The sequence below is a fragment of the Lagenorhynchus albirostris genome, chromosome 2, assembly GCF_949774975.1.
Source record: "Lagenorhynchus albirostris chromosome 2, mLagAlb1.1, whole genome shotgun sequence".
In the NCBI taxonomy this organism is placed as follows: Eukaryota; Metazoa; Chordata; class Mammalia; order Artiodactyla; family Delphinidae; genus Lagenorhynchus; species Lagenorhynchus albirostris.
In genome coordinates, this window is record NC_083096.1 from 118209927 (window position 1) to 118225726 (window position 15800).

The window sequence follows — 15800 nt, forward strand, 5'->3', positions numbered from 1 at the left end:
TTTTCTCAATAATGTAAGGTTTCAGAGAGAGTGCATTAGAACTCTAAAATAATAAGCTAATATATTTTCTCAATTTTCCCTTCCTCCTGCATTTTCACTAGGGGGAAATCTACTGCTTATAGTATCTCCTTTTAAGTTCAGGAGGCTTAAAAGTGTTGCTCTTCCAAAAAAAAAAAAAAGTGTTGCTCTTTAACCCTCAAAAATGTTCCCAAACATAGTTATTTTCTGAGTAAACATCTTTCAAAAGAAAAGTTCTACAAAGACTATAAAAACTTTCCCTGGAATGCTTCTAGAGGGTAACATAACAGTAGGTATGGATGGAAAAGAAATAGTGTTGTAAGAACTGCTAAAAAAAGAAAAATCAAATATAAGTGGTTTCTACTGTATCTGCCTCTTTTTCACCTTCTTCTACATGTGCAAATATATACACAGCACAATAGATTTCAACAAGTTTAAGAAGCAAGGAAGCAATTACAAAGAAGCAAAAAATAAAAGTCAATCAATCCTTGTTTTACAAAGAGAGTAAGTAAGCCCTAGACATCGACAGGCTATAGGAATCTTCCTCTCCTTATTCAGTGGATTTAAAAAAAAAATGTTTCTAAACCTCTAGTAGGCATAATGCGTATTTCATGTCCTGAACATATCCCATTCAAGCTAGTATAACAAAACGAAGATGCTATGAGGCAAATTATACTCCAATCCTCATTTTCACTGCATTAAGATTTTGCAAAAGAACTACAAAGAGATTGCAATCAACTACTTATACGTGGAAAACAAAACATGGCTGTCAATGGGGACCAAAATAACCTATCTAGAAATACTCTCTAAAACTAACTTTAAAAAGCTTTTAAATGAGTATTAAATTTGATCACGTTTTAGGAAATTTATCTTAAGCATACTACATATGCAACTGCATTAAAAAGTGCCCAGAAATCAAAATTATATTTCAAAAGAATGTATTCATACACATAAAACAAGCCAGAGTCCATAACAGTGTCTGAAAGCAGATTTTAACTTTTTTTTTTTCATTCCTCCAGAGACGATCATTCACATCATAATCATCCTCATTTGGCATCACCAATGACTCCCCAAACATCAAAGACAAACTCATCTGGGAACGCAAAGTCTCCAAGGGTTTCATCAAGTGCCACAGCAAATTCATCCGGATTACCTTTGTCCTTTCCAGCTTCAAACATTGTAGTAGCTATCAAAAATAATTTTTAAAGATTAATTAGCATCAGAAGACTGAGAAAAATGACACCAAGGCAAAATACTTTCTAAAAGTAACATGCATAAGTCTATTCCCATAGATATTCTAGAAGGAGATGCATGTCTATGTGCACCAAAATCCATGGGCAATAAGGTTCATAGGCAGTATTATTCACAACAGCCCCAACCCAGGAAGACCCCAGGTATCTATCAGTAGGAAACTAAATAAACATAGTATAATCATACAATGAACTTATACACAGCAATGAAAGTGAAAAAACCACAGCTAATATACCAGAACATTCTCAAATCTCCCAAATGTGACATTAAGCAAAAGAAGCCGGACACAAAGGAATCATACTGTATTATTCCATTTACATAAAGATAAAAAAAACTGGCAAAACAAATTTATGGCTAAGTTGGGAAAGTGGTTACTTTTGGAGAGGAGGGAACAGGCAATAATTGGGAGAAAGCATAAAGAGGGCTTTTGAGTACTGGCAGAGTTTTATTTCTTGACATGAGTGGCGGTTAAATAAGTGTTCACATTGTGAGAATTTTGTGTTGTATACTTATAACTTGTTCATTTTTCTGTATGCATGTGTATTTAGCATTAAAGAGTTTAAATAATAAAAGTCATTCATTCATTCAAAAAAATTTTTAATAAAAGGAACATGCATAGATACATACTTCTAGTACAAATTAAAATAAGTTACTCTCTATCATTACACATCAAGGTAGCAAAGATGTTTTAAACAATCTGTCTTTGGCACCCTGGTTTGCATCTTCTACCCCTGTCTTCTCCTCCATCTTGGAGCTCATCAGGTGGGAGCCTCTGGTGTCCCTATGGGTGGAGCAAGGGCTCCTATGGCTAAGCCTGACGGGAGACCCAGAGTACATCTGCTCCCCACCCCCCATAGTCACTAGCTTTCTCCGTCCCCTCTTCCACTCCCCACCCCCAGCTATAAAAAAGACAAAGGATAACAGTTTGCAACGGGGCAATCAAGCTAGGGAGAAGGGGAGGAAATCTGTCTCCTCGTGGAATCAAGGAAACTTTTTTTGAGCCCCTTTCCAGCTTGGGATAGAAAGCAAAGATGGTGCCCTTGTTCTGTTTTTCTAATAAGTTGCCTGGATCCCATATTTTATGTCTGGGGAACCAGCATCTTCAGGAGTACACATTCCCCTGGGACTTGTCCCTCCTGGCTGGGAGCCCATAAGGCTCAGCTGGTTTTTTTCTCAGCCCCCTATAAGCACTAGCTACCAGGAAGAGACAGTGTGGATGTGATTTGGGACTTGGGTGAAAAAAACCCAGGTAAAACGGAAACACCAAAGCCCAGCCTCTTTTTTCCCTCCCAAGTTAAGGTTAAACAAATCAAAGGTTGTATGACTTCTCTGAATGAGCCAAGAGGTCTGGTCTTTCCAGCTAAAATCCACCAGGGCTCTGGAGAGCATTTAAGAACTGTTCCTCACCTCGAACAGCTTAGTACTAACACAGGTAGGCTAAGGGGAAGGCAGGAGATGTGGCCAATAGAAGGGCACCACAATCAGAGCAGAAGTGGGATGTGGATGGGGTGACCTGGGGCAGGAGTCAAAGCCCTAGTTAAGGTGAGGAGGGCTTCCACATAGCTGGACAGGTTGGTGTAGGGTGGAGAGTCCAGGTGTGGTAAGGAGGGCATGGGGTGGGGGAGAAGAGGACAGCAGGCACACTGATGAGAGATTGGCTACATACAAGGGCATGCATCACATACATGTATATACACCGAATAATGGGAACCACGTTTTGTCACTGTCAGAGAAAGATAAATTGGAAAAGGGAGAAAACTAGAATGATTGCTGCTAAATTAGAATTGTAGAGATCAGTGAAATTTTTTTTTTTCAAAAGAGAGATTAAAAACTATAGAGGTAAAGACATGAACACAGGGCTTCCGTGGTGGCACAGTGGTTAAGAATCCACCTGCCAATGCAGGGGACACAGGTTCAAGCCCTGGTCCAGGAAGATCCCACATGCTGCGGAGCAACTGAGCCTGTGCACCACAACTACTAAGCCTGCGTACTGAGCTGCAACTACTGAAGCCCATGAGCCTAGAGCCCGTGCTCCACAACAAGAGAAGCCACCGCAATGAGAAGCCTGCACACCACAATGAGGAGTAGCCCCCACTCGTCACAACTAGAGAAAGCCCGCATGCAGCAACGAAGACCCAAGGCAGCCAAAAATAAATAATAAAATAATAAAATAAAATAAAATAAAAAGGCATGAATACACACATTCCTCAATCCACTGTGGGGACCTGGGAGCAGTGACACCCCAATAGCAATGAGCACACAAAACACCCAGATCTTGTTTCCCAAATATCATTTTCCACTAAAAAGAATCAGAGTTCCTCAGAGAAATGGCTGATTCCAGGGCTGGAGGAGGAAAAGTACAATATGAACTAAGAATAACTTCTGCCAGAAAGTAAGAAAGTCTCAAAAAAAAAAGGTAGGAACATGTGAAAAGACATAGAAGTCAGAGTGGAATAATGCCCACTGACCGAATGAGGGACAATTTGAGCATCAGAATAAGTAGTGATGGTCATAGATTATAATCCTATTGAACAAAACAGCAAACCATGAATCCATAATGAAATGATTGGTTGACTGACAAATAGATGGATGAAAGGTTGGTTGGTTGATTCATGAGGAACAGGATATTTACATAGCCTCAAAATATCTCCTCACCAAATACTTATTATGAAGAGAATAACTTGACAGTGGAGAAGCTTAGTAAATATCACCTAAACAAGTCATCAACATAAACAATATCATAAACAGAACAAATCAAAATCCCGTGCCTCCAGATAAGATGTAATGAAAAGAACACAGCACCACATTTGTGATATCTCTGCCAGAGGTGTAACCTGAATGTTATTATGGAAAAATAATCCAAAAATGAGGAACATTCTGCAAAATAACTGGTTTGTTCCCTCCAAAAGTGTCAAGGTCATGAAAATCAGGAGTGGAAATGCTCCAAACTGACACAAGTAAAAGTAACACATGATTTTGAACATGCTCTTTTGCTGCAATGGATATTAAGGCACTTGGTGAAACAAAAAACAGGATATGATTAGATGTTAGTAATGTATCAATGTTGATTTCATGATTTGGACAGTTATATCAGGGTTACACAAGAGAATACCTTTGTTTATAGGGAATACGCACTAAAGTATTTAGGGGCAATTGTATATCATTAATTTATTCTCAAATGGTTCAAGAGAAAAAAATTTTGTACTGTATAACTTTTCTCTAAGTTAGAGATTGCCTAAAAAATATATTTTAAGCAGTAAAAAGTGAGGAAAATTGAATCTCCTCATTATCATCTCCCTGTCTCTCACGTTGCCCCAGGCTTCAGCCATGACCCAAAAGCTCCTCAATTTACCCTTAACCTAGAAGCAAACACTTCAAAAGGGAGGAAGGTCCAGCTGCAGCTGGACCTTCTTCTCCAGCCCAAGGGCCTGCCAAGTTTACTAAAACTTATATATATATATATATATATATATATATATATATATATATATATATATATATATAGTGATATGCCAAGGCAGGCCAGGATATAGTGAAGTAAACACTCAAATATACTGGTGTCGACTTTGTAAATTTGGCTTTTGAAAAACAATTTGGCAACAAGTACCAATCTTGAAAAATGTTCACATCCTTTGATCTACTAATATTTCCACTTCTGTGAATCTATACATTTTTTTCTCCCAGCTTTATTAAGATAAAATTGATATACATCACTGCATAGGTTTAAGGTACACAGCATAATGATTTGACTTATATATATCATGAAATGATTACCACAATAAGTTTAGTGAACAACCAGCATCTCACATAGACACCAAAAAATATTTTTTTTCCTTGTAACGAGCTCTTCGAATTTAGTCTCTTAACTTTCATATACACCATACAGCAGTGTTAGCTAGAGTCATCATGTGTACATTACATCCCTAGTATTTATTTATCTTATAACTGAAAGTTTGTATCTTTTGACCACCCTAATCCAATTCCCCTCCCTCTCACCCCCTACTTCTGGTAACCACAAATCTGATCTTTTTCTATGAGTTTGGTTTTTTGGTGTTCTGTTCTTAGATTCCACATATAAGTGAGATCATACCGTATTTGTCTTTCTCAGACTTATTTCACTTAGCATAATGCCCTCAAGTCTCATCCATGTTGTCACAAATGGCAGGATTTCCTCTTTATGGCTGAATAATATTCCACTGTATATATATCTCGACTTCTGTATTCATTCATCTGCCAGTAGATACTTAGGTTATTTCCTAAGTCTATTTTCTTAGGCTATTGCGAATATGCTGCTGTGAACACAGGGGTGCAGATATCTCTTCAACATAGTGTCTTCTTTCCTTCACACAAGAGAATCTACACTTTTTTTTTAAATCTTAAAAACAGAAAAGAATTTAGAAGAACATTTTTATTTTTAAAAAACCTAAGATGTAGGATCATTTTTTTTATTTAATAAGATACAGGATCATTAAGTCACCTCTAGTATGATGAAATATATTAGATGAAATATTTGATGAAATATTTTGAAGTAATTTTAAACAATGTTTATAACTTTGTAATAACCTGAGAAAATCTTTTTAATATTTACTGAAAAAGCAGTACATAAATTTTATATTACAATCACACTATGTTTTTTACAAAAATCTCTACATAGGATGGATAAAGGGAGAAGTGTATGTTAAAGCAATTATAATCAAATATTAACGGTAGAATCTAGGTAACAGGTATGAAGTACTAAAAAGTCTTTCAACCGTACTATATGTTTGAAAATCACCATAATAAAATATTAGGGAGAGAAACTTCTACACAGACAATGAAAGAAAAAAAATTATTTTTTAAGGAGATGTTGGGGGTAGGAGTTTATTAATTAATTTATTTATTTTTGCTGTGTTGGGTCTCGTTTCTGTGCGAGGGCTCTCTCTAGTTGTGGCAAGCGGGGGCCACTCTTCATCGCAGTGCACGGGCCTCTCACTCTCGCGGTCTCTGCTGTTGCGGAGCACAGGCTCCAGACGCTCAGGCTCAGTAGTTGTGGCTCACGGGCCTAGTTGCTCCGCGGCATGTGGGATCCTCCCAGACCAGAGCTCGAACCCGTGTCCCCTGCATTAGCAGGCAGATTCTCAACCACTGCGCCACCAGGGAAGCCCGAAAGAAAATTTTGAATACAGTAGGTACATTCAAATTGGAGAGAAAGTTTTTGTTTTGTTTTTTTTAGCTAGGGCCTGTTCAGTGCAGTAAAACTATGGCTGACTTACAACTCTGTGCCCTCGTGGGTACCAGCCATATTTTGGAAATTATTTCCTAAGCCACTGAGAAACACTCTAATGCTCTAATGTCTATAAGTAATGCTTCTCTTTCAACAGCCATAGTATCATAGTCAAGAAAGGAGGAAAGTGGCCCTAAAAGCGCATTTCCACAGTGAGATAAGAAACCAAGTGTTCAGGAAATGGGACTCTACTGATGTTCTGTGTCCCTCCTCTCCTTAGGTGGTCTTGCCTTGGAGGTCTTAGCCACAAGCCCAGCTTAACCATGGCTGCTGCAGAGAAGTCCCAAACCTTCACTTCCATCCCTGACTTCTCTCACAAGTTCCAAATACCCCTTTCTGAATAAGGGGTGCACAAGTCTCCTAGCTTGTATTCTGTTAGCATCTCAACCAGCATGTCCAGAAACCAAACATCATGTCCCCTTCCGAAAAAACCGCTACTCCCCTTCCCGTTGCCACCACTGTCATCAGTAGTACAATCACTGTCCCTGTTACTTTCTCTTCTTGCCTGTGTACCAAACACTGCCTCCCCTTGATTCTACCCCTGCAACCTCTCCAGCCTTGATTTCACTCGCACTGCCACCATGTTATTTCCTTAATCTCCAAGTGTAGTCAGCGAACCATCTCCCATAGGTACATTAGATTTCTCTTCCTAAAGCACAGCTCTGATCCTATTAGGTAATAAGACAAAAGGACCAGGAAGCTCCTTTCCACCTCTGAGACTGTCTGTGTCACTCGCATATATGAAAATATTCCTTTGATCTCCAACGCATATCTTAAAAACTCTAAACCCTGTCTGTCATTCTGATCCGAAGTACCCCTCATTCCCACATGGCTTACTCCTGCACTAACGCTGTACCCTTAGAAATCTGACAACTCAAAAAGCCGTCTGTCCTCCTTCCTACCTTTGCCCAGGATAGCCTGCTCCTAATCACCAGCTCCACCATCAAAATCCTTTCTCGGGCTTCCCTAGTGGCGCAGTGGTTGAGAGTCCGCCTGCCGATGCAGGGGACGCGGGTTCATGCCCCGGTCCGGGAAGATCCCACATGCCGCGGAGTGGCTAGGCCCGTGAGCCATGGCCGCTGAGACTGCGCGTCCGGAGCCTGTGCTCCGCAACGGGAGAGGTCACAACAGTGAGAGGCCCACATACTATAAAAAACAAATTAAAAAAAAAATCCTTTCTCTCCTTCAAGGCTCCTTCCTCCATGAAATCCTGTGTCCCCAACTGGAAGTGACATCTGCATTCCCTAAAGCCTTCTACCAGTGCTCTTCATACTTGAGTATGCAAACATATTGGCTGAGATCTCGGCAAAGTGCAGATTCTGGTCCAGTAGCTCTGCAGCAAAGCCTGAGATTCCGCATTTCCAACAACCCCCAGGTAATGCCAGTCCCCAGACCACACTCTGAGGCATAAGGCCTTACGGTGCACATTTAACATTGTTCTGTGTTGTCATTATTTTCATCTACATATTGCCTCTATCAGAGAATAAACTCCCAACAGATCTTGAATAGCTTACTCAGTCTTTTATGCCCAGGGAAAACTAGTTCAGTGTCTTATGTACAGTAAATGCTGGTAGCTGGGTAGGTCCAGAAAGAGTCCTTGTAATTACACTTAAATAATTTTTGTACCCGCACAGTTAGCATGCACTCAAGAAAGTGAAGCCCAGAACTCTGATCCTGTAGCCAGGATGTGAAAGAAGAGCAGCCAAAACTTTTGCAAAAGTAAGACTCAAGTTCAGAAGTTTGCTTAGACTCCAATTCTAAATAGTTCTCATAGGGCCTACAGACAGCATTTATTGAGACAGTTACCTAAAGATCATACTGACATGAGGGTGATATTTCTTCTTTGAGGAAGAAATAAGATGCACACAAATAAAAGATATGAGAAAACCTACAGACAATTCAGAAGCAGAAATTAACAGTGCAGATGACTGATGCTCTTAAATGCTGGAGGAAACGATGACCAGGATCAGATGTTCACTAATGGACACTGAATCAAACAACCTCCCTCCCTCCCTCCCTCCCTCTCCCTCTCTCTCCCTCTCCCTCCCTCCCTCTCTCTCTCTCTCTCTCTCTCTCTCTCTCCCTCTCTCTCTCTCTCTCTCTCTCTCTCTCTCTCTCTCTCTCACACACACACACACACACGCACACACACACATTGGCTGAAAGAAACAACTTGGTGCATGTTTTTTGGCACCTCAGGAAGTCAGCAGTACTGGCTAGCGCCCTGAGCCCAGGAACAACATATCCTGGACCTGGCCGACTCTGACTCGCAATCTCTGGTTTGGGTTCCTTAGTCACAAATTGAGAAAAATGATGGCTTAAGATGCCCAGACAATAACCTTACAGTCCAAACTATATAATCTCACTCATGCTGGCACAGCAGAGAAGAAAACCTCCAATACACTAAACACAGTCCCAGAACTGCTCAGACCTCCTATATGTTTCTACCTCTACTACACCACTACCATTATTACTGGCAATAATTGTTAGTAATCATTGCTAAGAATGATAATAGCTATACCTATTATTTATGATGTGATAGAAACTTTATATATATTTAATTTAATGCCTTGCCAACCCAGTAAGGTTGTTTTTTATCATACCCTTTTACAAAGATACAGAAATTATGATTCAAAGTTAAATAATTTGCCCAAGGGCTAAAGCTTCAAAAATGATATTAGGACTCCATACTCCCTGTGAATTCACTATTTTTGTGCCTCTTAACAGACATTCGGTCAATAAACATTTACCAAGGATTTACTCTGGGAGAGGCACTGTGGTAGGAGCTGAGATTAAAAACTGAGTAAGTTATCTCCCTTCAAGGAAACACGGGTCTTGTAGAAGCAACAAAAGTACCAATTAGGCAGCTTCATAGTTATGCTGGAAATACTGTATGTAATACAGTGCTCCAGAGATCTTTCCAAAATCCATAACTTGCTTATGTATTTTAAAAGAAATTAAGAATGGAGCATGCTCTGAACATGTTATGAATTGCTAACTCATAAAGTATAAACATAGATTTTAAATATTTTTTACAGGAGAAATAAATGGTATTATTGTATCCGTTTTGGTGAAAGATTGAACCTCTGATTTAAGACAAAAGCAAAAGAGGGCTTCCCTGGTGGCTCAGTGGTTAAGAATCCACCTGCCAATGCAGGGGACACGGGTTCAAGCCCTGGTCCAGGAAGATCCCACATGCCACACAGCAACTAAGCCCGTGCGCCACAACTACTAAGCCTGCGCTCTAGAGCCCACGAGCCACAACTACTGAGCCCACGTGCCACAGCTACTGAAACCTGTGCGCTCAGAGCCCGTGCTCCGCAACAAGAGAAGCCACGGCAATGAGAAGCCTGCAGACCGCAAGGAAGAGTAGCCCCTGCTCATCGCAACTAGAGAAAGCCTGTGCGCAGCAACAAAGACCCAACGCAGCCAAAAATAAGTAAATAAATAAATTTATGAAAAAAAAGAGAAAAGCAAAAGAAACTTTAGCAAAATGAAATACTTTTTAAAAAGTTTTATTACATTAACATAGTGACAGCTACTAAAATGCTTTTAATATGTTAACTATAATAGATCTGCAGTATGCCGCAATAATATTCAGCACCTGAATACAACCTGGCAAAAAATATTCCACTAAAATGTAGAATTGTTACACCACATATAGCAGCTAAGTGCTGACATCTAGTGGCCATACTGAGAATATCTTTATATTATTACCACTACTAAACAACTTTCACATCATTATTAATGACAAACTTATATTGGTGATACAGGTCAATCTGTATTTTCCACTAAGTTTTTAAATACTTAAACATAACTTTTAGCTATAAGGTACTACTGAAGGTGAAAAATCTTGGTATCAAAGACCCAGAATTAAATCTCAGTCCTTGTTAGCTGACTGGGCAAGTTACCAAACATCTCTGAATCTGCTTGTTCTCAAATCTATAAAATGGCACATAGCAGGGTTTAGATAAAGGTTAGTGACCACCATTGTTAATTTAACCATTAAATCTGTAACTGTACCTCTTTCTACGTAAAGTCTTTAACACCTACTTTCCCTAAGACTTTTCATAAATGTCGACCCATTTCAAGCAACTCACACATTAGTCAAACATCAAAAAATACAGGCAATACAGAATGTTTAAGAAAAATCTATTTCCAAAATTTCATTGGCTTTATCTGAGAAGGATGACTTTCACTGTTTTGAATTCAGTGAAAAAAGAAATCATCCTAGGAAAAATGTAATAACCTCTAAATAACATTATCATATACATTTAAAAGACCTATAAAAGATTTTACAGGAAAACTCTACTGAGAAACTATCATTCAAATTTCCTTTCCACATATTTCTGGATCTTTTTTTTAAGGATTTTCATTTCTACTTTTAAAATGATAAACTTCATTAGCAATAACATTAATTTTTTAACATCTTTATTGGAGTATAATTGCTTTACAACGTTGTGTTAGTTTCTGCTGTATAACAAAGTGAATCAGCTATATGTATATATATCCCCATATCCCCTCCCTCTTGCGTCTCTCTCCCTCCCACCCTCCCTATCCCACCCCTCTAGGTGGTCACAAAGCTCCGAGATGATCTCCCTGTGCTATGTGGCTGCTTCCCACTAGCTATCAATTTTACATTTGGTAGTGTATATGTCAATGCTACTATCTCTCTCTGTCCCAGCTTACCCTTCCCCCGCCCCATGCCCTCAGGTCCATTCTCTATGTCTGCGTCTTTATTACTGTCCTGCCCCTAGGTTCTTCAGAACCTTTTTCTTTTTTTTTTTTTTTTTTTTTTTTTTTTGCGGTACGCAGGCCTCTCACTGTTGTGGCCTCTCCCATTGCAGAGCACAGGCTCCGGACGCGCAGGCTCAGCGGCCATGGCTCATGGGCGCAGCCGCACCGGGGCACAAACCCGTGTCCCCTGCATCGGCAGGTGGACTCTCAACCACTGCGCCACCAGGGAAGCCCCCCTTTTTCTTTTTTTTTAGATTTCATATATATGTTTTAGCATATAGTATTTTCTCTTTCTGGCTTAACTTCACTCTGTATGACAGACTCTAGGTCCATCCACCTCACTACAAATAACTCAATTTCATTTCTTTTTATGGCTGAGTAATATTCCATTGTATATATGTGCCACATCTTCTTTATCCATTTATCTGTTGATGAACACTTAGGTTGTCTCCATGTACGACCTATTCTAAATAGTGCTGCAATGAACACTGTGGTACATGACTCTTTTTGAATTATGGTTTTCTCAGGGTATATGCCCAGTAGTGGGATTGCTGGGTCATATAGTAGTTATATTTTTAGTTTTTTAAGGAATCACCATACCGTTCTCCATAGTGACTGTATCAATTTACATTCCCACCAACAGTGCAAGAGGGTTCCCTTTTCTACACACCCTCTCCAGCAGTTATTGTTTGTAGATTTTTTCATGATGGCCGTTCTGACTGGTGTGAGGTGATACCTCAATTGTAGTTTCGATTTGCATTTCTCTAATGATTAGTGATGTTGAGTATCCTTTCATGTGTTTGTTGGCAATCTGTATATCTTCTTTGGAGAAATGTCTATTTACGTCTTCTGCCCATTTTCGGATTGGTTTATTTGTTTTTTTGATATTGAGCCGCATGAAATGCTTGTATATTTTGGAGATTAATCCTTTGTCAGTTGCTTCATTTGCAAGTATTTACTCCCATTCTGAGGGTTGTTTTTTCATCTTGCTTATGGTTTCCTTTGCTGTGCAAAAGCCTTTAAGTTTCATTAGGTCCCATTTGTTTATTTCTGTTTTTATTTCCATTTCTCTAGGAGGTGGGTCAAAAAGGATCTTGCTGTGACTTATGTCATAGAGCATTCTGCTTACGTTTTCCTAAGAGTTTTATAGTGTCTGGCCTTACATTTAGGTCTTTAATCCATTTTCTGTTTATTTTTGTGTATGGTGTTAGGGAGGGTTCTAATCTCACTTTTTTTTTTTTTTTTTTTTTTTTTTTTTTTTTTGCGGTACGCAGGCCTCTCACTGTTGCGGCCTCTCCCGTTGCGGAGCACAGGCTCCAGACACGCAGGCTCCGGACGCACAGGCTCAGCGGCCATGGCTCATGGGCCCAGCCGCTCCACGGCATGTGGGATCTTCCCAGACCGGGGCACGAACCCGTATCCCCTGCATTGGCAGGTGGACTTCCAACCACTGCACCACCAGGGAAGCCCTAATCTCATTCTTTTACATGTACCTGTCCAGTTTTCCCAGCACCACTTAAGAGGCTGTCTTTTCTCCATTGTATATTCTTGCCTCCTTTATCAAAAATAAGGTGACCATATGTGGGTGGGTTTCTCTCTGGGCTTTCTATCCTATTCCATTGATCTATATTTCTGTTTCTGTGCAAGTACCATACTGTCTTGATTACTGTAGCTTTGTAGTATAGTCTGAAGTCCAGAAGCCTGATTCCTCCAGCTCCGTTTTTCTTTCTCAAGATTGCTTTGGCTATTTGGGGTCTTTTGTGTTTCCATACAAATTGTGAAATTTTTTGTTCTAGTTCTGTGAAAAATGCCACTGGTCATTTGATAGGGATTGCATTGAGTCTCTAGACTGCTTTGAGTAGTAGAGTCATTTCCACAATGTTGATTCTTCCAATCCAAGAACACGGTATATCACTCCATCTGTTTGTATCATCTTTAATTTCTTTCATCAGTGTCTTATAGTTTTCTGCATACTGTTCTTTTGTCTCCTTAGGTAGGTTTATTGCTAGGTATTTTGCTCTTTTTGTTGCAATGGCAAATGGGAGTGTTTTCTTAATTTCTCTTTCAGATTTTTCATCATTAGTGTATAGGAATGCATAAGATTTCTGTGCATTAATTGTGTATCCTGCTACTTTACCAAATTCATTGATTAGCTCTAGTAGTTTTCTGGTAGCGTCTTTAGGATTCTCTATGTATAGTATCATGTCATCTTCAAACACTGACAGCTTTAATTCTTTTGCGATTTGAATTCCTTTTATTTCTTTTTCTTTTCTGATTGCTGTGGCTAAAACTTCCAAAACTATGTTGAATAATAGTGGTGAGAGTGGGCAAACTTGTCTTGTTCTTGATTTTAGAGGAAATGGTTTCAGGTTTTCACCACTGAGAACAATGTTGGCTGTGGGTTTCTCACATATGGTCTTTATTATGTTGAGGTAAGTTCCCTCTATGCCTACTTTCTGGAGGGTTTTTATCATAAATTGCTGTTGAATTTAGTTGAAAGCTTTTTCTGCATCTATTGAGATGATAATAGGGTTTTTCTCCTTCAGTTTTTTAATATGGTATATCACATTGAATGATTTGGGTATATTGAAGAATCCTTGCATTCCTGGGATACACCCCACTTGATCATGGTGTTTTGATCCTTTTAATGTGCTGTTGGATTCTGTTTGCTAGTATTTTGTTGAGGATTTTTGCATCTATGTTCATCAGTGATATTGGCCTGTAATTTTCTTTCTTTGTGACATATTTGTCTGGTTTTGGTATCAGGGTGATGGTGGCCTCATAGAATGAGTTTGGGAGTGTTCCTCCCTCTGCTATATTTTGGAAGAGTTTGAGAAAGATAGGTGTTAGCTCTTCTCTAAATATTTGAAAGAATTCGCCTGTGAAGCCATCTGGTCCTGGCCTTTTGTATGTTGGAAGATTTTTAATCACAGTTTCAATTTCAGTGCTTGTGATTGGTCTGTTTATGTTTTCTATTTCTTCCTGGTTCAGTCTCAGAAGGTTGTGCTTTTCTAAAAATTTGTCCATTTCTTCCAGGTTGCCCATTTTATTGGCATATAGCTGCTTGTAGTAATCCCTCATGATTCTTTGTATTTCAGCAGTGTCAGTTGTTACTTCTCCTTTTTTATTTCTAATTCTGTCGATTTGAGTCTTCTCCCTTTTTTTCTTGATGAGTCTGGCTAATGGTTTATCAATTTTGTTTATCTTCTCAAAGAACCAGCTTTTAGCTTTACTGATCTTTGATATTGTTTCCTTCATTTCTTTTTCATTTACTTCTGATCTGATCTTTATGATTTCTTTCCTTCTGCTAACTGGGGTATTTTTGTTCTTCTTTCTCTAATTGCTTTAGGTGTAAGGTTAGGTTGTTTATTTGAGATCTTTCTTTAGGTAGGATTGTATTGCTATAAACTTCCCTTTTAGAACTGCTTTTGTTACATCCCATAGGTTTTGGGTCATTGTGTTTTCATTGTAATTTTTTCAGGTATTTTTTTTATTTCCTCTTTGATATCTTCAGTGACCTTTTGGTTATTTAGTAGCATATTGTTAGCCTCCATGTGCTTGTATATTTTACAGTTTTTTCCTGTAATTGATATCCAGTCTCATAGCGTTGTGTTCAGAAAAGATACTTGATATGATTTCAATTTTCTTAAATTTATCAAGGCTTGATTTGTGACCTAAGATATGATCTATCCTGGAGAATGTTCCATGAGTCCTTGAGAAGAAAGTGTATTCTGTTGTTTTTGGATGGAATGTCCTACAAATATTAATTAAGTCCATCTTCTTTAATGTGTCATTTAAAGCTTGTGTTTCCTTATTTATTTTCCTTTTGGATAATCTGTCCATTGGTGAAAGTGGGGTGTTAAAGTACCCTACTATGATTGTGTTACTGTCAATTTCCCGTTTTATGGCTGTTAGCATTTGTCTTATGTATTCAGGTGCTCCTATGTTGGGTACATAAATATTTACAACTGTTATATCTTCTTCTTGGATTGATCCCTTGATCATTATGTAGTGTCCTTCTTTGTCTCTTGTAATAGTCTTTGTTTTAAAGTCTATTTTGTCTGATATGAGAATTGCTACCCCAGCTTTCTTTGCATTTCCATTTGTATGGAATATCTTTTTCCATCCCCTCACTTTCAGTCTGTATGTGTCCCTGGGTCTGAAGTGGATCTCTTACAGACAGCATATATACAGGTCTTGTTTTTGTATCCTTCAGCCAGTCTATGTCTTTTGGCTGGAGCATTTAATCAATTCACATTTAAGGTAATTATCAATATGTGTGTTCCTATTACCCTTTTGTTCATTGTTTTGGGTTTGTTTTTGTAGGTCATTTCCTTTTCTTGTGTTTCCTGCCTAGAGAAGTCTCTTTAGCATTTGTTGTACAGCTGGTTTCTTGGTGCTGAATTCTCTTATCTTTTGCTTGTCTGTAAAGGTTTTAATTTCTCCGTTGAATCTGAATGAGATCCTTGCTGGGTAGAGTAATCTTGGGTGTAGGTTTTTCCTTTCATCACTTTAAATATGTCTTGCTACT

At 38.9% G+C, this 15800-nt stretch overlaps 1 protein-coding gene across 3 annotated transcripts in view; it reads right to left on the minus strand.

Moving 5' to 3' along the window:
• Nucleotides 1–858: 858 nt before the first annotated feature.
• GIPC2 (GIPC PDZ domain containing family member 2) overlaps nucleotides 859–15800 on the minus strand; it is an 87338-nt gene continuing 72396 nt past the window's right edge. For 2 of the 3 annotated variants that reach the window (XM_060139672.1, XM_060139670.1), the window contains one exon: nucleotides 859–1204. In XM_060139672.1, coding sequence (XP_059995655.1) covers nucleotides 1065–1204 — 140 coding nt within the window. In that variant the 3' untranslated portion in view covers nucleotides 859–1064. The remainder of the gene's footprint in view (nucleotides 1205–15800) is intronic. The other variant, XR_009538896.1, reaches the window with a different exon arrangement.